Source organism: Pantherophis guttatus, chromosome 2 (genome assembly GCF_059756535.1).
Source record: "Pantherophis guttatus breed Tessera chromosome 2, ASM5975653v1, whole genome shotgun sequence".
Lineage (NCBI taxonomy): Eukaryota > Metazoa > Chordata > Lepidosauria > Squamata > Colubridae > Pantherophis > Pantherophis guttatus.
In genome coordinates this window covers 172612462-172637555 of record NC_142064.1, presented here as the reverse complement: position 1 = coordinate 172637555, position 25094 = coordinate 172612462, and the positions used below count along the sequence as shown (strand labels likewise).

The window sequence follows — 25094 nt, the reverse complement described above, 5'->3', positions numbered from 1 at the left end:
AAAGATGAAACAGGCTCAGACATAACAAAATTTGATGAAGTAAAATATATAGATCATAAATATTTTATAGGGATAAGTTTTGTAAATGGACACAGTTCTGCATAAAAAATGTTTTTCTTTCTTTCTTTTTCTTTCTTTTTTCTCTTTTCTTTTCTCTCTTTTTCCTTTCTTCCTCTCTTTCTTTCCCTTTTTTATTTTATTTTTGTTTGCATTTTTGTATTTTTGTATGTATGTCTTTGGTTTTGTGTTTATTGAAAAAATAATTTTTTAAAAAATTTGTTTTTAAACCAAAAAAGAAAAAGATTTTCACTAAAATTTCAGGATGTTGGCATATTCCCCCTTCAACCACAAGTTGAACACACAGAAGAAAAAGAACCTACTACTCCTCAGTTCCAGACATTATGCCTGAAAATATTCCATATGTCTTATCTGTAAGTGAGAAGAATAATTTTAAAAAATTATTGGAGGAATTTATGTCTTGAAGTAAATATTGTAGCGTTTTGATTTTTTATAATCTTATTGAACGTTTGATTTAAAAGATAACCAATACAAACTAAAAAGGAATGATCGAATAAATGCAGAAAAGAAAGAAAAAAATGTGCAGAAAAAAAGGAAAAATGAAAGAAAAATAAAAACATAGTAAAGAAAAAGAAAAATATATAATTTACCTCCCCCTCCATAACAAGTATAACCATTTTAGTAACTTATCACTTTCTCTTAAAATACAATAAATGATCCCTGCTTTTTATATCTCATTTTTATCTATAAGCAAATCTTTAAAACTTCATTTAGTCCTAATCCTTTGTTTCTCAGTCATGTTTGCTCTGATCCTTTGAATTTACTAGTTTGGAAAGATTGTGAAAATGTTTTATTTATTTATTTAATTTATTTGTCAAGCATGTATAAGTATAAACATGATTATGAATACAGGAAATGGATAGGAATAAAAGGGAACATTAGGACAGGGACGGTAGGCACGCTGGTGTGCTTATGCACGCCCCTTACAGACCTCTTAGGAATGGGTTGAGGTCGACAGTAGAGGGTCTAAGGTTAAAGTTATGAGGGTTTGGGGATGAAACCACAGAGTCAGGTAGTGCATTCCACTACCTGACTCTGTGGTTTCATCCCCAAACCCCCATAACTTTAACCTTAGACCCTCTACTGTCGACCTCAACCCATTCCTAAGAGGTCTGTAAGGGGCGTGCATTCCAGGCATTGACCACTCTGTTGCTGAAGTCGTATTTTTTGCAATCAAGTTTGGAATGGTTTACCCTAAGTTTGTATCTATTGTGTGCTTGTGTACTGTTGCAGTTGACACTGAAGTAGGCATTCACAGGTAGGATATTATAGCAGATAATTTTGTGTAAATGTCTCCCAAGTAATGTCTGCTAAGCCTTAATTCTTCTAGTCTAGAGCTTTATTTTAATTCTAGACCACAGAAAGGAAGGATGGAACATAAAACACCCACAAACTGAAGAGTGCTTTCCACCTAGTCCCTTGTTTGCTTAGGGAAGTCAGCCTTCTTCTCTAAACTGCCCAGAGGCATGCAAATGTGATGTGTCGGGAGTATAGAAATTTGATAAATAAATAAAAATAAATATAGACACGAGGCTAGAAACCAGGAAACTGAGATCTAATTCCACCTTAGGTATGAAAGCTGGCAGGATGACTTACAGCCTTTCAGGTCCTCTGGTCTTTTATTAATCGGTTTGTTAAACCATAGCTGATTTGACAAAGCCTGTGGATTAAAGAAAAATAAACTGATTAAGATGCTAGGAAAGGTTCAACCTTTATTGGATAGCGGAGGCTTTTCTCCCCACATTCGGCTGGATAAGGAATGTAAAATCTACTCTTCAGGGAGAGAGAAAATGCTTCTTTACCATGATGACTGAACAGGAAGGATTAGCTTTATCTGAAGGCAAAGACAGATGTTGGAGGTTTTTTTATCATGGATCAATGAAGTTGGCAAAAGTTTCTGCATTTTTCATCATTCTTCTGTTGGAAGAAATGTCCATCTGGGTTCAGTTCCAAGTGGGGAGAAAGACACTGGAAACATGGAGGCTGTTTGGAAAGATGGTTTAATGTTGGATAGGACCACATGGTTTGAGGTCCTGGGCAATTGAGCACATGGGTGAGAGAGAGAGAGATTTATACCAGATTTTCTCTTGGACACTTATGAACTTGCTTCCTGTTCCTGTGGCATGGGCATGTATTCTGATTGTTGTCAGGCTTTCATGGGGCCATGGAGGGGTAACTTTGTAGGCTGTCTTGAGTCCCAGGCTTGGTTGAACCTTGCTGGGTGATTCAATCTTCCCAGGTGCCATGTGGTGAGATGGGTAGAGGGCTAATCCTATTATGTCCTGAAGGTGAAGGTCTTTTGTTTTGTAGATAAGCTGGCCCAACCTTTTGTCTTGTAGATAGGTTGGCACCAGTCTTTCTGGGGCTGTTAACAAAAGTGGGGGCTGCTTTCCAAGAGCATGTTTCTCCTTTTCTCATCCAGGGAGGTATAATATTCTGCCTTTTTAATATTTCCTAGAATATTTCATTCTTCTAGAAGGGTGGGTGCTAACTTTCTGCACTTCACTTATCACTCTGTGTTCATCATTTCAAGCATATGGATTTCTTATTCCAGATGAAAACTTGGATTTCTAGCTATTTAAATACTTTTATGCCTGAATTACTTTGTGAGTAACAGCCACTCACATCACTGGAAACTTTGATCTCCCCTCTTCACATATGGGAAGGGCACCTGGAAAAAATATGATCTTCCCTCTGATTTTTCCCCCCTTTGTCAATTTATTTACATGCAATCATTTATTATTCTGGCTTTTTCCTGTAGAAAGTTAGCACCCACCCTTCTCCTAGAAGAATGAAATATTCAGGAAATATTAAAAAGGCAGAATATTATACCTCCCTGGGTGAGAAAAGGAGAAACATGCTCTTGGAAAGCATCCCCCACCTTTGTTAATAGCCCACCATTAAACCATCTTTCCAAACAGCCTCCGTGTATCCAATGTCTTTCTCCCCACTTGGAACTGAACCCAGATGGACATTTTTTCCAACAATTTGGCACCCAAAGATGGGACTCCAAGCTAACCTGACGAATGGCCCTTCTTCCAATCACAGTTGGATCTTGCTTCCTCTGTGTGTTCTACCAAGAGAGCCTGGAATGTATAGGGGTCAAGCCAGAGCACAGGACCTTCTGTTAGGGAAAGGAGAGAGTATGTGAAAATGGAATGGAAAACTGAATGAGAGAGGATAACCAGCTGGGAAGACATTGAGCAAAGCCCTATGTCAGGAGCTGCCCGTTCTCGACTGCTTAGGAAAATCAGGTCTGCCCAGGCCCCCTTTTGGTCCGAAAACTGACAGCTGTGTTTCCTGGAAAGGAGGTGCCCATACTCTGTGAGGGAACCAAAGTCCTCCCAGGCATAACTTTGAATGGTCATTAAATGAACTGATGTAAATTGAAAACTACCTGTAGATTGACTCTTCAATAATTCCTCTCCAGACAAGGAGAGAACTTGAGATTGCCCACAAGTATTCCAGATAGCTGTTTCTAATGAAAAGATCACACAACAGCAGTCTCTGGCAAGTTTATCTCTCTTGCTCAAACTGTGGTGACACCTTTGAAAAGACTAACTTCACTTTTTTTTTTCTAATCAGTCCCAGAAACGTTTTGTTATTATTTTTTTAGTTATAAAAGAACGTTTTAATGAGTTTAACAACTTAAATAATTTATTTTTTGATTAATAGCAAAATAGTGATTAAAACTTTGGTTTTAGAAAGTTATAGACTAGAGATCCAGCTAAGTTTGAAATAAAAAATTGAAATTAATTATAAAGAATTCTTCAAAATGCTTTTTGTTTGCTTTATTTTTAAAAAGGTAAGATTTAAAAAATTGGACATTAGTGGGAACTAGAAGGAACTAAAGATTACAATTAAAGGAGAAGAACATATAATATTGACTTAAAATTACAGAATGAAGCAAAATATTGAACATATTGAAGAGTATTTTTGAACCACTTAATTTCAAGTATCAACAGAGAATCTGTCTCTATGGATGCACTATGTCTAAAAGACATATTATGGAAGGATGATCCTAAAAACTATTAATTAAAATTATTATTAGATCTGGAGGGCCATAAATTGAGTTTTGGAGGGTAGGCCTTTGTGGTAAAAGAGCCTGGTGGCGCAGCAGACTAATAGCCTGTTATTAACATTCAGCTGCCTGCAATTACTGCAAGTTCGAATCTCCCCAGGCTCAAGGTTGACTCAGCCTTCCATTCTTTCTAAGGTAGGTAAATTGAGGACCCAGTTTGTGGGGGCAATAAGCTGACTTTGTATAAATATACAAAAGTATGAAGGCTATTGCTTAACGCATTGTAAGCCGCCCTGAGTCTCCGGAGAAGGGCGGCATATAAATCAAATTAAAAAAAAAAAAAAAGTAAGGTCAATGAAGCATTCAAGAATCATTTTTTACATGTGCCATCCTAAAAATTTGGAATAAATGTAAAATAAGGCTTCTTCCTAAGATATCTCTTTGGTTGTTCACCTCAAGAAGCCTTTCTTAGAAAAGAAATAATAGTAAGACCAATTTGGTGAACTTATGGTGAAATAATATGTTTTATTCAAGGTTAACCTAATTTGAAGTTGAAGATAAATTGAAGTTTGTTAGAAGGCATATTTGTTACTAGTTCACCTATTTGCAACTAAAAGAAAGCTTTAACTTAGATAAGAAAATCCATACCTAGAGTTTGCAAAAAGTGAGTTTGAAATTGCATTGTGTGCTAATCAGTGCTGGGTTGCCCCCGGTTCACACCAGTTCTATAGAACCAGTAGTAAAACTGGTGGGAGGCTCTGCCCACTGACCCTAACATCATCAAAACGCTTCTGCGTTTGCGCAGAAGAGCGCACGCGTGAGGCCCCATTGCGAACCGGTAGTAAAGGTAAGTAGAACCCACCCCTGGTGCAAATGATAAACATATTATTACTAAGATTTATAAATTGTTGAAATTGAACTTGGAAAATCACTATGTTAAAGACTCTATGATTTAATGGACAAAGAACTTTGGTAAGAATCAGTGGGAAAATATGTGGATAAATGAATTGACTTTAATATTGAGCTACAATCTGAAAGAAAACTTTTATAAAATAATGTATTGTTGGTACTTAATGCCAGGAAACCATCAAAGATATATAAAGGAATTTTATGTATGCTGAGAATGTAAATGTAATAAGGATACTTTTTATTATCTCTGGTGGAGTTGTGTCAAAGCAAAAAAGTAATTGGACAAGAACTTAATTTTAATTCAGAAGATTCTTAAAATAAATATAAAGCTAAAACCAGAACTTTTCCTTTTCAATGTGATAAAGAACTTGAAATAAAATTCAGAACCCTTACTCTGTATGCTGACAGTGCTAAGAATTTTATATCCACGAAGATGGAAACACACATCAATTCCCACAATGAAAGAATAGATGTAAAGATGATGGTGAAGATGGCAAAACCGACTGTTTTAATTAAAAATAATTTATATAGTTTTTTTCCTACTTGAAAATTGCTTCTGGACGCTCAAAATTGCTGCTTTATGCTCGAAACAGAAAAAAAATGAAGCTTTGATTTTAGGTTTTGATGATCAGATTGACTTTGCTGTTATAGAAATGGTTTGAATTAACTAAAAATGTAAAGCAAAAGGTTGAGCTTCTAACTTTTCGTGTACTCTAGTGCAGTAGTTCTCAACCTATGGTCTGTGGACCCCTGGGGGCAGGGGTGGGTTCTAAAATTTTTTACTACCGGTTCTGTGGGCGTGGCTTATTTTGTGGGCATGGCTTGATGGTCTGTGACAATTATTTAGGATTTAGCAGAGATACTGGTCTACCAGGCTTTTAACTGCTTGTAGAACTGTACCAGTGTACTCATTTGTTTTTTGCAGGCACTGGTCTACCCATTTGTTTTCTTTTAACACTGGTCAGCTGTAGGGCAGCCCTTTGAAGCCGCAGGGCAATAGTTTAAACAGTTTTTTTTCTCTCTAGTCATCAGCTGGGACTCAGGAAGCAGCAATAGATTGGGGGTGGAGGGAAGAATAATGCAGGGGGTGCGGGGGCGCAGGGGGTGAGGGGGCGGGGGGGCAGAACCGGTTCGGTGATGTCATATAGTCACTGCTACCGGCTCGGGAAAACCGGGCTGAACGGGAAGAACCCACCACTGCCTGGGGGGTAATGATGCCATCACAAGGTGTCTGCGAAGGCTTGAAGAAATGTTATGATTTAAATCTTAAGTCTTGTAGGTCCATGGACATGGTCCATGGCCACAAAAGATATTTAAAGAGGGGCCTGTGGTGAAGGAAAGGTTGAGAACCATTGCTCTAGAGCAATGAAAAAAGTCAGAAGTCACTTCTTTCTTTGCCCTATCCAACATAAAGGTCTTCTCTGGTTGACCTGCATGACATTCTGGTTCCTCTATGGAGTGAATTTTTTTTTTCCCTGTCTTCCCCCCATCCCCTTTCTCTCTTGTCATATGGTCAATAGAATTTTAAATATATATATCATGAAAAGACCAGGTAGTTTTTCTACCTCTTGACCACTAGGTGGAAGCCAAGAGATCTGTGCAGCTGCTGGATAAATGTTCTTGAAAAGCTAGAATTGGGGGAAGTTTAAGTGTAGGAGCTGTATGAGCCCGAACAGTCAAAGATATGCAAACTTTTGAACAGAACCATTTTATTATTTCCTTTATTATGATGATTTGTTTAATGACTTTGCTGTTCTATGATGCCTAATTGTTTAAATTGAACCCCATTACAAGGGTACATGTTACAATTTCTTTACAAATGTAAAAAAATATTGTGCTTTTTTTCTGAAATAAATAAATAAAAAGATTAAGGAAAGGACAACATGAACCAAGGCTTAAGACTTCCTTAGGAAGGGAATTCCCTGCCAAGCAGGTTCAAGTGTACAAAAGATGATTCCTTCCAACTAGAAATGTTAATAAGAGACAGGCTAGTCAGTTTCAACCACTGATCTGGTTATCAACCCATTTATAAAAGTTTTTAAAAGTGACCACAAAAATTGGCTGCACAACTTCCAGATGGAAGAGGCTGGTCCCTCAAAAAATTAGGAAAACGAATTGGAACCACCCTGGTGCCAACAGAGAACAGACTGTTGCAGGCTGCCTGTCCCGTGCACAGCAAAACACTCTATTTTGCCTCCAGAAAGCATCTGATGATAGGAGAAGAGGAAAAGCACCAAAGGCATGCAAATGTGATGAGGAGTACAACAATTTGATAAAGGTAGAAACCAGGAAACAGAGAGTTTCAATCCTGCCTAAATATGGAAGCCAGATGGGTGACTGTGGACCAGTCACTCTCTCAGTCAACCCAAGCCACAGTGTTGTTGTTGTGGGGAAAATAGGAGAAGGAAAGAGTATTAGGTATATTAACCACCTTGAGTTATTTAAAAAAATAATAAAGGAGGGATATAAATTTAAAACAATAAAACAATAAAAAATACCTTCAGAAGGGATTATTTCCTTAGTCTTTAATCACATTGTCAACTGCATACACCTGAGTATTTGCATACTTTTCAGAAAGCAACACAGTAAACAGTAGGAATATGAAGAGTTTCTTCATCTTAGGGATGCAGAATTTCCTGCGGAGAAAAAAATGTAATCATTCACTCTGACATGGTACTTTTAGAGCCCCCTTATTCCTATATCTTTCTTTCTTCCCCAGGCCTACTTACTTTACCCAACATTCAGAGAGAAAGACATCAGTGCATATCTACATATATTAGAAAGTAATATGTATGTTTGTATGTATAAATGATTAAATAAAAAAAATTCAGTGCTACAACCCACATTCACATCTGGTAACACTAAATATCTATTCTTGCAGGGACTTCCTCACCACATGCCCAATGGTAAAATGAAAAATAATTACTACCGGTTCTGTGGGCGTGGCTTGGTGGGGAGTAATGTGACTGGGTGGCAGTGGCCAACTTTTTAATTTTTTTTATTTTTAAAAGCATTTTTTCTACAAACTCTTCGGCTTAAAAAGATTGTTTAAAAAATGCTTTTAAAAGCCTCTGACGATCAGGCAACTCAGCTGGGATCATCAGAGCTTCTAAAAGCATTTTTTAAAACTTTTTTTACTGATCGCGCAGCTCAGCTGGGCATGGGGGGGGAGCACAGGGATTTTTGCTACCGGTTCTCCGAACCACCACCCACCATTGCTACTGGATCAGGCGATCCTGTTGTGGATTTAATAAGACCAACAAAACTTTTCGGGGTTAATCAGAGACAATGTATATTGCGCAATAGGTTCAAAGCTCTGTACATGAAACGTTGAACAAAGACAGAAATTAGGTACAATGGTTTTTATACCCTTCTAGACAAAGGATTCTGTTAACTCAGCAATTCATATGGTCATATACATTTGTCATTTTTAATTGACACTTCCCAATTACCGTTTCATTTTATTCTTTGCCAACAGTCATAATTCCTTTTGTAGATTACTGAAGCATAGATTCAAATTATCTCTTGTTAATATTACATGTGGTCATACTTGATTTCTTTAACCTTCATACTGTATATCATCAAATGTTTCTTATCTCTGAAAACTGAGGGCCCTTCTGTAAATGTTTCTACTTCAAAGGAACTTTTGTTCTGCCTCTGTACTGTCTCAACTGGTTAATTTGCAAGCACATTTTCTTTCCTACAATACTATGAATAAAGAGGGCCCTTCAGTGATCATCCAGCTGGATCCGCATTTACCTACCTACATTAATCCGGTCCGAACTGGGAGCATTTCACCCCTGCACGTGCCTTTCTTACACACTCCTGTCAGAAGTCAGGCTGGGCAATTGGTTATATCCCCAGGGACTGGAACTCACTTCAGTTATCAACTGGAGAACAGGAGGATATCCAATTGTTGTAATCTCCAGGAGGCAGCGCTAGGTTTTAAGGGTTCTCCCCCCCCCAACCTTTGGGGCATTATAAGGGGTGTAAGGGAGTAGGAAACCTCTGGAAAGCAAACTTTTTGCCTTTGCCCAATTAAACCCATAACCCTCTCCATCATCCCTGCCAGAGTCTACAATTAAGGGAAATGTTAATTAAATGCAATATATAGTGAAAAATTACTAAAATATTTATAAACTCACGAATGAATTTGATCCAGTTATTTGATGAGAAAAAGATCTCAGAGATAAGGCTTTCTTAAATAAATCAATTATAAATCGGTGAGGAATCATTTACTTATTTATTTACTTATTTATCCGAGCTTCTTGAATGATCATATCATTGTCATATAAATTCTTGCAGGTTCATCTCTCATTCTTCAACTTAATAAGATGTAGGCAATTGCAACTGGGAAGAATGTTGACTATTATTGACCCAGTGATGGAATTTAGAGCCATTAATGTTTGCTTGACACAATATTGCTTCTAGTATCTGATGAAAACTGTGAAAAGTCTTGCATGTTGACTTCTCTGAACTTTTAGTTCACCATTGTAGCTATGCTGGGTTCTTTTAAAGATGCTGCAGTTGAAATTTTAATGTTTTTAGCTGTCTTTTTCAAGATATTATTGCATTTTAATATTCTGTTGCTATAAACCAGCCAGAAAACATTGCTCTTAGGTAGGCTACCAATATGGTAATATAACAAAATGTTTAACCACTAGATTCCTACAAAAAAAAAATTTAAATGATTTCTCTAGTCAGGACTCAGGATCAATATGAATCTGTAGCAAAGTCCAAATAAACCATGACAGATATTTCAATTCCTAAGGGAACAATTCTACTGAGTTTTTATTTGGCAATTACAGCATTTCATCCATTTATTTAGTTAAATTAATCTTCTATGGAGAAAAGTCAAATCAACAAGCAAGTAAACAATCTGTAACTTGGCAATGCAATCAGAAGCCCCTTGGCGTTCTAGGGGACGGATTCTCAGATAAACATATGGGACTGTAGATATTCTATGACATTAGAGTAGCCTCCTGTTCTTATCTCCCAATTCCCTTTCTAAAAGAAATACAAACTTACCTTTAATAGGAAGGATTTTTTTCCCCAATATGTTCTCTGTCCTGAACAAATTACTCATTTTTAAATACCGTAGAGTTGCCCACTCTTTTTCACCTGGTTGGCGAATACCTGCAAATACCATCATGTTATGTGAAGGATGTGAAAGTATAGAGAATTAATGACATTAGATAAACCAATGACAAATTGATAAAGACAATATATAAATATTTACTACACTACAAAATGGAGGAAGAACAAGTTAAGGAGACAATGGTTGCATGGGCAAAAAACTTTGGATATTATTTTGATTTGAATAATTGGCAAAAACTTTGGGAAAGAAATAGGAAATTGACATTGGCCACTTCATATAAAGAGAATCTTTATAAAATTTTTACAGGTGGCATGTCCCCCGGCAAGGTTGGCTAAAATTTAGTAATACATCCCCATAATGTTGGAAATGTAAGCAATCACCAAGTATATACTACCACATGTGGTGGACATGTAAAAAAGCAAGGAAATTTTGGTTAAAAATTCAGAGGTGGCTAGAAAAAATGGTTGGACAATGTAGAGAATTTAAGCCAGAATTATTTCTATTAGGCATTATAACAGATGGCTATATCAAAGGGTCAATATACCTAATACTACACCTCCTGACGGCAGCGATAATGGTATATGCACAGCAATGGAAATGTGAAAACACCCCTTCAGAAAAAGAGGTAATAAGGAAGATATTGGTATGCGCAGAGATGGATACATTAACGTTAGAATTAAAAAATAAAGGAGAGTCAGAACATTATGACACATGGAACAGATTTTATCAATAGTTGGAAGCACGAGGTGGGAGTCGGAACACGAAAAAATAAGGCTAAGTAGACCCGGAATGAGATATTATATGTGTATTAGAATGAATACGTTGGTCAAAAATAATTGTACAAGACTAGCCCTGTGTAAGTAACATATGTGTTATTTGTCTTTCACTTTGGTATTCATGGCGGATGAAATGCTGGATGGTCACACTGTATTCAATATACTTATATGTAAATGATAAAAAAAATTTTTTTTTAAAAAAGAATATTTTAACTCCAGTAACTAATCTCATCAGGATAGCCTTGGCAGGATTTGGACATTTCCTCTTAAGATTAACAATCTGAACCGTGCTTTCTGGGAGCTAGAGGATTAAAAAAATATTTTAAAGAAAAGTCAGAGGAAAAAATGAATTCTCACAAACAATACAAAAGAAAAGAATTATGCTTTCTAAAGATAAAAGTATTCCCTCCTCCATCATTTTATAAGTAGGACACAGTTTTTTTTAGTTTTGTTTTCCATTTAAAAACTGTTTGTTCAGGATTTGGACCGAATTACTTTGGGAAGAATAAAGCACATTTTAGGAAGGAATTGCACAATTCTAATCTTGAATGTCTTACAATTATATTAACTTGTGAAGGATCCCCAAACGATCATTTAGATCAATTCCAAACACTTCTATTATATGCTGGTGAGTTACAAATGGGAAATTGCTTTGCAAGCTGTGGGAAAAAAGGACAGAAACTGCTGTGTTGACCCAAGTGATTCAGGACAGCCAGTTTTTCTATTTTGAAACATGTTCTCTCCCATCCTATCAACCCCCCTTGTTTATTTATATGAAATCCCAGCAGCCCGTTGCAATAATGGAATTGAGCAACCAGGATTGGGTTTGCGGTTTCTGAAAGAACATACCATCTGTACAATTGATTCATCCATTTGTTGTTTTTCCTGATACTGAAGAATTTTTTATTTGCAGAATATGCTCCCATTGTGCTTGTTGCTCACTGACATCAATGTTATCACCTGGATATTTCTATTCTAAAACTGTATATAATACAACTTAGCCCCAACATATATAAATGATGTTTTGCTCTGGGATTTATATTCCATTTTCTGATATAGTGCGATCTAGTTTCAATGGCTGATTCCAAATTCTAAAAATAAGACACAGGGGAAATTATTTATCTACATTTTCCATACTATATATGATTTTATAGCTATAATATAATGCTGCCCTTTGTTGAAAAAGTATTTTGGATATATAGAAACCAAAGGCTAGAGGAACTCAAAAAATCCATGTTTAATCAGAACGTAATCAGGCCCAGCACTGACCTCTTCTAGTGATCATGATGAATAAAGAGCTTAACAAATTCCATCTAATAAGCACATGCCACCCATGAATGGCCAGGTGGATGCAACACAACAGCAAGTTAGGGTAAACTAAAATAACGATGTGCTAAACACCAGGGAAAAATGGAAGTATGACTGTTGGGAAAATGTACCAAGAGTCAGAATGTGGACTTCCATGAACAAGAACCATTCAATAATAGTTATAACCCTCCCAAAATTGTCTTCAAAATTGTAACAATATCTCATGACAACGGTCGATGAAAACCAAATGTTGGCCAGTCCCAATGCTTTCAGGCTATAAAATAGACGAATAGATGATTTCTATACGTAAGATGGAAGGAGTCTATTAAATATATACAAGTGTATGTGTAGAATGTAAGAGTATCCCCATTCAAAGCTTGCTATTGTATTTTCTTTTTTTGAAAAACTCTCACAAATTTTTCTACTCTGGGAAATCTCTCTGGAATCAAGAAGCTACAGCACAACCTTTGGTAACGACTGATTGATTTCTAATTTACATCATCGCTATTTACATTAGTTAGGAAAATCATGTGTTGTAACTGAGAAACGCATGAAAGAGCATGAAGAACAGGTGGCAGCCATGGCTAGGAGGGTTTTTGCTCAAATCTGTGCTGTGCATCAGTTATGCCATTTTTTGGATAGGGAAGCTCTCTGCTCGGTCATTCAGGCCCTGGTCATCTCCCATTTGGACTACAACAATGTGCTTTACATGGGGCTATCCTTGAAAATATCCAAAAACTTCAGCTGCTGCAAAGTGCAGCTGCACGAGCCATATTGAGTGCCGGAAAGGCATATGTAACATATGCATATGCATAAGGAGACTCTGTAATGCCTGGATGTTTTGGATTTTTTTGCAAAGTATTGGTGAGATATTACATGGACAGATCCCTCTGCAAGAGTCAGGGGCCCAGTTTCGTCTTGGGGTCCAAGCCAAAATAGTCATAGAAGGCACTACACCGTCATCAGTAAGGGATCCTACATCAGCCAATGAGAGGTAAGATCCCAGCTACTAACCACATCATCACTAACAATGTCAATTTGACACTAAACATGTGTTGGAGAAGGAACAAAGCACTTCCTTAAAATCTGTACAGATAAGATGGATCTAAGAGGACTCTACAAATGGCCAGGTGACATACAGGCAGATATGTCTTCTGTGCATATATACATACTAACATGAGGACATGAGAATGAGCCCACTAACATACTACATACTAACATGGAACATGAGGATGACCCCAGTAAAAACTCTACAAGATCTATCATTCCCTCCAGCTGATCAACAGCTGGAAAGCAAAAACTGGCACTCAACCAATGATAGTGTGCAATGATAGTGTGGCATTTAACCTTCCTCATGAAGAGGAAGAAGCCCAGAGCCAGAAGTTGAGGTGAGGCAAAGAAAAAAAATTCTAATTAAAATTATTCACCCCAGGATAGATAGCATGAACTTACATCTGCAGATACCTGTTTGGCACCACAGCTGAGTTGGACTGTTCAGCTGCCAAGAACAAGCAGTGTACAGGAGCACCATGCTCATCCTGGAATGGCTGTCTGAAATGTCCTAAAAATCCCCAAAAGAGTTGGATTCTAGCTCTCTTCTCATCATTTTGGTTGCACCTTTTCTCCATCCTTTCCAGGCCTCCAGAGGGAGAAAATATTCTTCCTCTCCTTTTTCAGAATTCCAGGATTTGTTTTCAGGGTTGGGCTGAGGGCCTGGCCTATTAAATTATTAGCAAACTATTAAAAGGCTCTTTTGCAAGTGAGCCATGAAGTAGCTTCACCAGAGCTAGTCCAGTTTGTCCCTGCTTTTGCTTGATGTAGCCATTATTAAAATCAGCACTTAGCTAACACCTACTTTGACACCAGAAGAAGCTAAAGAGGCTGACAACAAACATTTCAGTTATAGAAGTGCTAGTCTAGCTGGCCTTTTGTAGCTGTCCTGAAGAATTTTGCAAGTAGATTCATTACAATAAGGAAAGGTAATATTAAACTGTGGTCAAGAATTGATCAAGAATGTCCAGGCATAGGCCAAGAGGTAAAAAGTTCATCATTAGCATGTTAAAAAAAAACCAGAGGATGAAAAGCTTATATTTATAAGTGCACTCCTTATACTTGTATGAGATGTTAGCCTAAACTTGCCATTTCTTCCCTAAATTAAGAACAAGTGATGAAGTATCAGGACAAGACATCATACTTCTTTAATTCTGCCCAGAAATAAAGTATTGAATTGCAGTTTCCTTTCTCAGCCCAATTATTGGCTCAAATTGTGTTGGGTAAAATAAATCCTGTGTTGGGCTTTGATTTTGGCTTCTTGACTGTTCCTGGGTAAAGTCCCAAATCATATGGCTTTCCAGGGAATTCATAACAGGTTAGCAGGACCCCTCTTTTGATTCTGTGGCCCTAGATTGTCCCTCTCCATCTAACCCACCCCTTCTTTATTTTACAACTCGCATCTTCCTATCAAACTATTCTTTTTTTCCTCCAAAATCTTCCTTCGCTTTGCAGTTTCCATAACCCGAACCGAATATGACATCTCGATCCAATTAGAAGATTAAAAAGTAAAGTTCCTTTTCCCACTCAAATTTTTATTTTATTCAAAATACAAAATATATATTTTTAGGCAAAATAAAGCTAAACCGGAACATTAAAATTAAAGTGAGAAAGTGGAAAGTTCGTTTCGAAATGCTATGGAACAAATCGAAGAAAGCACCGATCGGAGCTCCTGGGTGGTGTCTTTTATCTATCGCCCGTCGCCGTCTTGTATTTATCACCTCTGCCCTTTTCCTAAGCGCGGCCTGCTTGCGCAAAGGCGGCTTCTCTTTGCCGATTAGCAGCAGCCCCAAGACCTACGCACCGAGTTGACACTCAGTTGCAGGTACAACCCGTTGCAGGCAACCCATTCCGAGCCTACGCGGGCTCCCACATCCGGTCCGCCGCGCCAACGCGGGAGCCCAGGAGCGCCTGCTGCACGTGAGGGGTGGGTCCCCGCGGGCCGGGCTGAGAGGTGGCGAGGTTCGAGGTCGGCTCCTCCCGCCTGAAGACGCGGAAGTGGCAGCCTCCGGCGGAGCAGCAGCAGCAGCAACAGCAACAGCAACAGAAGGACCCAAAGAGGGACTGGGTGGGACATGGCGCCCACCGGGCTGAAGGCGGTCGTTGGCGAGAGTGAGTGTGAACGGGCCGGGTGGGTCGCTTAACACCTGCGGAATTTGTGGCTGTGAGGGTGGTAGCTTTCTCGAGTGGGGGAGGCGCGAGTAGCGCCTTCCGTTCCACGTCGCTTTTTCCCGGGGTTTATTTATCCTAGGCTTCTGGTAGCAACAGGGGCTTCTCTGATAGGAGCAGGCTTGTGAAGTGGGGGGTGGGGGGAAGAAGAAGGGCGGGCTGACAATCCAGTCGCCTCCTCCTAACCCGCTTCTCGTGGTCTAAGGTCCGAATATGGAAATAGGACTTCCTCAATTCTGGTGATCTTTGTTGCTTGCATTTCTTCATTCTTCCTGCTGCTTGCTTCTTAAATTCTTCGCCTCCACGCACAGCAGTTTATTCTGCCTTAACTCAACCGTCAACATATTTGCAGTCACTAATCATTCAGAAGAGTCCCCTCCTTACAATTTTTTTTTTCCTTAATGTGTCCTTAATTTGTTTTTTCCCCCAGAGAAGTAGCACCAGATTTCATGGGTTTTTAGGATATGGTGCTGTTTTTTTCCCCTGTCCTAAATCAAACTCTGTCTACACTTTATGGTAAATCCAAATTTGCATTCTCCTCCTTAAGCTACCAGATGCTAAAGTTTTATTAAAAAGTACAGCATCATAATGTTTGGGGAAAGAACCATCACAAATTCATATTTTCCCCCTCACTAAATTTGACCATTGCGCAACATTAAGCCATGAAATAGATAGTTTTTATCGACTTAGCATGTTGTGGGGAACAACCACTCACAGCTTAACATATTTGAACTAGGACGGGGGGGGGGGAATCAAACTCGATTTCATTGAGGGCCGCATCAGGGTTGTGTTTGACCTTGGGGGGCCAGGGTGGATATGGCCAGCTCAACGTCACTTGTGTCGGGGTTGCCTGTGGTGGCCCAAGCACTGTTTTCTGCCAGTGAAAACAGGCTCCCAAGCTCTGTTTTCAGCTGCGACGGCCTCCTGCAACCCTCTGCCAGCGACAACAGCTCTGTTTTTGCACCGTAGGCTGGTCCTTTGCTGTTTCCAGGGTGGCCCCACAGGCCAGATCTAAGCACCCCGCAGGCCAGATCTGGCCCCCAGGCCTTGAGTTTGACACCCCTTAACTAGAACATTGTGATTTGTTTGACAAAGGGTAATTTAAAAATGGGACTTAGAATACTGTTCTTCCAACTCAGGTTTAAAAGTAGAAGCTTGAATTGTTCCTCTTCTAAGTAAATTTTATTTGTATCCCCAAGGGTTCCATATCCAACACACCTTCCTCTTATTTCCCCCACAACAACAACCCTGTGAGGTAAAGGGTTGGGCTAAGAGAGAGGAAGTGGCCCAAAGTCACCCAGCTGGCTTTCATGGCTAAGGCGGAACTTGAACTCATAGTCTCCTGCTTTCTAGCTTGGTACCTTAACCACTAGACCAAACTGGTTCTGTATCTTCATAAGCTTATAAACATGTCTTCATAAGCTTATAAACATGTCTTCATGCTTGGGAATTCATTTCTTAGTAAACTATGTCATAATAAAATATTTAACTTCAATCTACCACTGATAATGGCCTACAATTGCAGGTGCAGTTGTAGGCCACTATCAGTAAGCAGCATGTACAGCTTTGAACCTTTCTTAATTACTTAAAATAAATGCCCTTGAAACTTGTACATCTTTGTTGCCTTATGAAGTTATTTAGCACCTGCCTACACTAGTGCAGCCTCAAGCCCTAAAACCTCTTTATTTCTATCTTCCTGATAAAACCCAGTATTTCTTGCTCTGCAATAAATTCCAAAACCTAGTAATGGTTTCAATAGTTTTGCTCAATTTCCTTACTTGAACTAGGAAAAGTATTGATTAAAGAAACCTGGTATTTTCCAAATATACTGATGAAATATATAATTTTTGAGATTGTTATTCCAACACATAGGGAGGGAACCAGGCTAGGTAAAACAGAATTAAAACATTGTAGTAGGAATTGATTAATGTTAAATTCTTATTCATGTTTTGATTATCATTGATGTGTTCTATCTAGTTCTACTGACTGAGCTCATTTTAACAAGGATTTTTGACTCCTCAGTTCTAGTATAGTTGAAACAAAATGGCCTCCCCTTCATCACCATAAAATATCCAACCAATCACAGAAATAAAGATTGGGGTAAAGGAGTAAAACGTTGGAATGTCATTTAATTCTGGTATTCAAAATAATGCTTGCACTCCAAAGTTTTTGAATTTTAGTACTCTAGTTAATCCTCGATTATTTGATCCCAAAAGAATAAGAAAAGGAAAATCAAATTTAATTTCTGCACATAAAAAAAGGTTATACTGTATGGCCATACAATATATTGTATACTGTAGCTATTTGGTATGTTTATTATAAATGTAATATGTCTGATAGAAAAATTATTATTATCATCATTATCATGCCCTGAAAATTTTGAGACTGTTTTTGAGACAGGAGAAAGGCTAGTACATTGCTGATATACTAGATTTAAGAATAAATAAATATTCTAGCTCATGTATCATAAAGAGTTGGATTTTAATTGGTAGTGTTTTACAATCCAAAGTATCTTTTCCCTTGCGGCATTATTTTACAGTTAATGGCCATTTTACAAATCAAGATCTTCAGTTAGCAAAAGAAGAATATTCCAGTTCTATTGCAGGTTTAGGATACACCCCAAACTAAAATCCAATGATGCATGCATTGTTTGTTTACATTGTTTACAACCTTATAAGGTGTGCAAACAATGATCTGATTTCCTTCAGGGATGAAATGAGATCGCATTAGTTTAAACAAAATTGTTACATATATTGCTATTCTCCTATAGACATTTTAAAACAATAGTTGAAAAAGTATGTAAATGTATTTCTTTTGAGTGTAAATATATTTTAAACAAGATTGAAATCTTTTAATCTCTTGTAAATAAATCTCTTTAGCAATTATTAGGCACAGTAAGCATTTTTTTCATACTTTAGCCCTTCAAAAGGAGTGTGTCTCATGTACTTTGAGAATAGTTTTTTTCCTTTTTGTGTATCATCTGATTCCTATGATTTGTGTTGTTTACATAATATTTTAGTAAACATATTCGTTTTCTTTGCACTTTGGTTCTTTCATGTACCTATCATCATTTATTTGAAAAAGATTTTCACTACAATTTCAGGATGTTGGCATAATTCCCCTTCAACCACAAGTTGAACACACACAAGGAAAACAACCTACTAATCCTCTGTTCCAGACATTATGCCTGAAAATATTCTGCATGTTTTATCTGTATGTAAGGAAAATAATTTTGAAAAGTTATTGGAGGAATTTATGCCTTGAAGTAAATATTGTAGCATTTTTATAATCTTATTGAACATTTGATTTAAAAGATAATTAATACAAAGTAAAAAAGGAATGACAGAATAAATGCAGAAAAGAAAGAATAATATGCAGAAAGAAAAGAATATAGTAAAAAAAATATATAAATTATCTCCTCCTTCATAATAAGTATAACCATTTTAGTAACATCACTTTCTCTTAAAATACAATAAATGATCTCTGCTTTCTCCATCTCATTTTCTATCAATAAGCAAACCTTTAAAACCTCATTCAGTCCTAATCAGTGAAAATCCATTAAGTTACCAGAGTAAATATATGTATTTTAACCTTGATCAAATAAACTTGCATCCCTTCCCTTTATTTTTAATTTTGATCTTTAATCCCTTCAAATACTGTCCTAGAATTTGATTTGTTTTCATTTTTTGTCATAAAATCCCTCAAACCTATAAGATTCTTTTGTAAATCAAATATAGGAAAGTTAGCCATATCACTGTTTTGGTTTGTTATTTCTATATTCTTTTTAATTATTAAGACATCAGCCGATTTCACTTGTATATCCAGTATAGTATCTTTTTCCATATCATTTTTGTAGACGTCATTTTTAAATCCACATTCAAATCAGACTGTCTTGTCCAGTAAAACCTGTTTCTCTTCCATTTTGTCTTTTAAATACAGTTTATCTATAATGACAGAGATTTTTAAAAGTAAAACAAAATCCTTTAATATCTCTGATTTTAAAGTATTTTGCTGCATTCTGTATTAGTAAAATTGTATTCTCCTTTAATTGTAATCGTAGTTCCTTCTGGTTTTCTCTAGTGCTCAGCCTTCAAAATCTGTTTTTTAAAAAGAATTCAAAACAGGAGCATTTATAAGATTTATAATTAAGATTTATAATTAATTTCAAAATCTTATTTCAAATCCATCTGGACCTTTAATCCATTTGTAATTTTCCAAAATCTATGTTTTAATCACCCCTTTTGCTGTTTATTCCAAAATAAATGATTTTTTCAAATCCTCAAACCTGTATTCAAAATCTCTTTTGCTAAGGATTAAAGAAAAGTTAGCCATATCACTGTTTTGGTTTGTTATTTCTATATTCTTTTTAATTATTAAGACATCAGCCAATTTCACTTGTATATCCAGTATAGTATCTTTTTCTATATCACTCTTTTAGATGTCATTTTTAAATCCACATTCAAATCAGACTCAGTTTTATCTGGTAAAACCTATTCTTCTTCCATTACCCCTTTTAAATATAGTCTATAATGGCAGAGATTTTTAAAATTAAAAAAAAGTCTTTAATATCTCCGATGCAAAAATATTTTGCCCCATTCTGTATTAGTAAATCAAATTGTGTTCTCCTTTAATTGTAATCTTAGTTCCTTCAGGTCTCCTCTAGTATTTATGGTAACCTTCAAAATCCTTTTTTTTTTTTTTTAGAATTCAGAAGGAGTGAATTTTTAATCTTTATAATTAAGATTTATAATTAATTTCAAAATCTTATTTTGAATCCATCTGCATCTTTAGTTCATTTGTAACTTTCCAAAATCTATGTTTTAATCACCTCTTTGCTGTTTTTTCCAAAATAAATGAATTTTTCTAATCCTCAAATCTGTATTCAAAATCTCTTTTGCTAAGAATTAAAAGAAACATACCTGGTACTCTAAAGTATGCAATTGCAAATGTTTCTAATAACTTAAAAGCAAGTAAGCATTTCCAAAAGAAATGAGGCTAAGCAAACTTTATGTCCATTTTGGCTATATTATGGTTAGGTACTCCCAGTCTCTCAATTCACGAACCAACTGGTTGGTCTGTTGTGCTAGAAGCTTCTTCGGGTAACAAGAGAATCCAGGTTCTCTTGGATTCTAAAAGACAGAAGAAGCATCCAGTTCAGTGGTAAACTCCTTTGCAATCTGTGTCTTCATCCAAATAGAAATATATTGCCGCTATAATCCACTAATCTTTAAAATTTAATTATGTTAGAATTTTCTCTTTTTTAAAAAAATAAATAATTTTTATTGAGTATTTTACATTTTAAAACCAAACACACAATAGCAAAAGAAGTCAAGAGACAAAAACAAAAAACAAAAACGCACGCACATCAGACGTTAAAATACAATACTAACAACAGATATATACAATTTTACAATTTTCTGCATCGACTTTTGTCTTTACTCTTAGCTTTATGTTTGCATTTTCTCATTGCATATAAGTAAGTTTACAAATTAGACTACAAAAAAGTGACACATCCTAGCGGAATTTAGAAAAAAGCTATGATTTGTTTTTAAAAGCTCCAGTTTTAACTTTCAGGTTGTTGTTTAATAAGTCCAGCAGCTAATTTCCAAATAAATACAGCTCAATTCCTTCCTAGAGTATTTCCAGTTGTGTTTCTTTGGAAAATGGCCTGTTTTATTCCTCCAGTTCAAAATTTTGAATAGTTATCCCTTTTCCCCAACTGTTTTTGGTCCCTATCATTTTTCCTTTCTCCCTCCATCTTTTCCCTAATCTACTGTATTACTTCCCAGATTATGAACCAACTTTGGAGTCGATGTAAAGATAGAGATAAGTTGTCATATCCATCTAAGAAAATTATTTACTTAACAGACCCAGTCTTAAAGCGAATAAATAACTTGTAAAAGTATATACACTCAGCCCAACTCAGCTGACAGGGTTGTTGTGGGGAAAATAGGAGCATCGAAGGAGTATTGGTCTATGACCTGCACAACCTTTGTTTTTCGGTCATGTTTGCTCTGGTCCTTCGAGTTTCCTAATTTGGAAAGAGTGTGAGAATAATGTCTCCAATTAATGTCTGCTAGCTTTCATCCTTCTAGAGCTTTATTTTAATTCTAGATCACAGAAAGGAAGGGTGGAACATAAAACACCCACAAACTGAAGAGTGCTTTCCACCTAGTCCCTTGTTTGCTTGGAATTGTCTTATCTTCCATTGTAATGAAAACCTTAATTCAGAGCTGTCACTTATTCTCCTTTTCATTACCATTAATGAAGGTGCAGACCAGTTCAAAGGATGTCTATGAATAGGGAAACAAACTATCTTTATCAGACTGAGCAGAAATAATTGGTTTAGAAGGCAGACACTGCTACTCAATAAATATTGCAGCGGGCTGTTCTTGGTAACATGATGTTCAAGGTTGAGTAAAGATATATACTGCATATCCATTTGTAGCTGGTTGAAAGTTTAATCTGATGTTTGGTACAATGTAGGGAAGTCAGCCTCCTTCTCTAAACTGCTCAGAGGCATGCAAATGTGATGGGTTTGGGGTATAGAAATTTGATAAATATTTTAAAAATAAATAAAGGCACCAGGTTAGAAACCGGGAAACTGAGTTCTAGTTTCATCTTAGGCATGAAAGCTGGCTGTGTGACTTTGGGCTATTTATTCTCTCTCTGTTCAACTCACGTCACATGGTCATTGTTGCAAAAAAAATAGGAGGAAGTAATATTAGGTATGTTCGCCATCTTGAGTTATTTCTAAAAATATTAAAGGCAAAATAAAAACATTCTTAAAAAAATCTAATCTAAATGATGTTTACCTGCATTGATATAACAAACTGTAACGTAAAGATGTACAGCCTAAAGCTGCATGCAAGATTTAGTCCCAGAGCCCTCCAAATATTGTTAAGAAATTGTAATTTTTAATGTGATGGAAGTGAAAAACAATAAATGTAATATTAGAAACTAATTGTCTATTAACTATATCTAATGTTGCAAATAAAATCAATTCAAATTTAGCTTCTTCTCTGATTCCACTCCCAGCATGCCTGGGTAAAATGACCCTATCCTATAGCATGATTTACTTACTATAATTTCCACAACATAATAAGACAACTGTTATGCTTCATACAATTTATATTTCGCTGAAGACTACATTGAGATATGTTAACCACATTTTATCTCCCACTTTATACTTTAAAGTATATATATAAAGCATCTAAAAGTATATATATATAGAGAGAGGACTAGAGAGAAAGGGGGACCAAATGAAGTACAACTAAACTGTTGTGTGATTATAGAAATCAACCCTGGTGAGGCTTTCTTGCTTTCCCCCACATTTTCTTCTTTGGCATAGCTGTGGGGTGAAAATCAAGTGCTTTTATGTCCATTTGATAAGTCTTAGTTTTTCATTTATTGACTTATTTGATAGATTTCCTAGAGCTCCTTTCTTCCGAGAGCTTAAGGTGGTGAACATAGAACTTCCCCAATTTCACCTCCACCATCCTGTGAGGTAGGTTCAGCTGAAGAGAAAGAGAAAAAGAGGAGATAAAAACCCAAATCACCCAGTGGGCTTCTGTGACTTGGGTTTCCCCTGTCCTAGTCTTACACAAAGTTAACCTCAACTTTAGTCAAATTATGTGACCCAGATTCATATTCCAAGATAGGAAGATGGCTTTTTTTCAACAACATTAACAACCCTCTAGAATTCATGTGAAATGCTAAATTGGGACTAATGGAAAGTTGGAGAAAAGAGTTTCCAATCCCATTATAGCTGAAGTTAAGGGAATGAAAAAGAAACATAAATGAGTTCAAGTCTCAGTGCTACTTGTTCCTATAACAAAATGTTCATCATTGTTGAACATTTTGAACAAGTAGTATTTTTAGCCTAAAGAACAAAGTGCTTTTCTATCCATTTGTAAAAGCCATAGGCACTCAAAATGTTTGTGAAACTTCCTCTGTGACTTCCTTGCTTTCTAGCCAAAATATATTTGTAAATTATGATAGCCATAATCAGGCTGTGTACAGTGGGATGCTGCCCTTAAATGTAAAAAAAACTGCATTCCTTGTTTCCTATTCCTACAAGTAAAATATAGGACAAAGGTGGAGCCTAACCTAACCCTAACCCTAAAGCCAGAGTGGTGGCTGATGTCTTTTTAATAAAGATATTTTTTTTTAATTTGATTTATATGCCGCCCTTCTCCGGAGACTCAGGGTGGGTTACAATGCGTTAAGCAATAGCCTTCATACTTTTGTATATTTATACAAAGTCAGCTTATTGCCCCCACAAACTGGGTCCTCATTTCACCTACCTTAGAAAGGATGGAAGGCTGAGTCAACCTTGAACCTTGGAGAGATTCGAACCAGCAGTAAATTGCAGGCAGCTGTGTTAATAACAGGGTGCTTAGACCACTGTACTATGAAGGCTCTTTTGAGGTATATATTTTTATATTTAATTAAGGTATTACCAGTTATAGCTGTTCGATGGGACTTGAACCCACAGTTCTAGTATTGGCTCCAGAATTAAAATAGGAAGTCCCCAAAGCAGAGATAAATGAAGAGGATGAAGAGGATCCCAAGGCTGTCTGATTCAGAGGAAAAGTTGTTTCCCTTCTATGTATTGGAGCTGATTCAATCATAACTTTATTATTTATTACCTCAGATATATATATATATAACCAAAGACACACACACACACACACACACACATATGATACACACATATGAATGTAGGTCTTTGGTTATTCGGGTTTTCTCCCACGTAAAATTGGAAGTGTCTTGGCGACGTTTCGACGAAGTCTCATTCGTCATCTTCAGGCTGGTGTTTTCGGCTTCGTGCTTCTAGGAGCAATGTGTGATCGCAGCTGTTTCTTCCTTTTAACTGCCAGTGGGGGTGTGAACTGATTGGGTGGGAGTTTGGCTGTGTTCTGATTGGGTCGAGGTGTGTTCTGATATATACCCATGAAAACTTATATATATCTATATATTCTTTTTACGATCCTGTGATCCCTTGCGTTGGGAGGGGGTGTGGGCGACTGAATGGAGCTGAGTGTTTACTGGCCAGATGCCCTTACTGAGGCCTATGCAGAATTCGCAGCAGATATTTTCTCTTTGCGCTCTGATAGAGAAACATCTGTCACTGCCTAGGATTGAACTTCCAACCTTCTGCATGTGAGGCAAGTGTCTTCACCTCTAGGCCACTGTTCCATTCATTTATTACCATATATACTCCTGTAGAAGAATCCTATCCATAGGTAAACCAACCCTCTAATTTTTAACTAAAATATCATGAAAAATGCACTGCCCACAGATAAGCTGAGTCTTAAAATGTTTGTATATTTTAATTTTTACAATGGGTTTTTCCATGTGTTTTCTGGCCAGAGCCTTGGGTGGTTGTGCTTGTTTGCTAATATCTTTGCAAGTTAACACTAGTACAAAGGGGTTGTAAAATGCAATGTTCGTGAATATTAAATTGGAAGATCTAACACTGAATATTGTCAAGCGCTTAGAATGGTTAAATTATTTTTAAAGTTAGAACTAATAAATAAATGTTTTTTACCTGTTGGTTTAAAATAAATAGCAAAAGTTGCAAATCCAGTATGTTTTCATGATTAAGTTGCACTTCAATGAAGAATCTTAGTTTCAATCCCCATCTGATCCTGAAGCTATTCACAGTCAGAACCTCTGTTTG

At 36.7% G+C, this 25094-nt stretch overlaps 1 protein-coding gene across 1 annotated transcript in view; it reads left to right on the top strand.

The window, feature by feature from the left end:
- Positions 1 to 15025: 15025 nt before the first annotated feature.
- Positions 15026 to 25094, top strand: part of STXBP2 (syntaxin binding protein 2) — a 34629-nt gene continuing 24560 nt past the window's right edge. Inside the window, exon 1 of the mRNA XM_034407482.3 lies at positions 15026 to 15352. Within this exon, the coding sequence (XP_034263373.1) occupies positions 15316 to 15352 (37 nt within the window). The 5' untranslated portion in view covers positions 15026 to 15315. The remainder of the gene's footprint in view (positions 15353 to 25094) is intronic.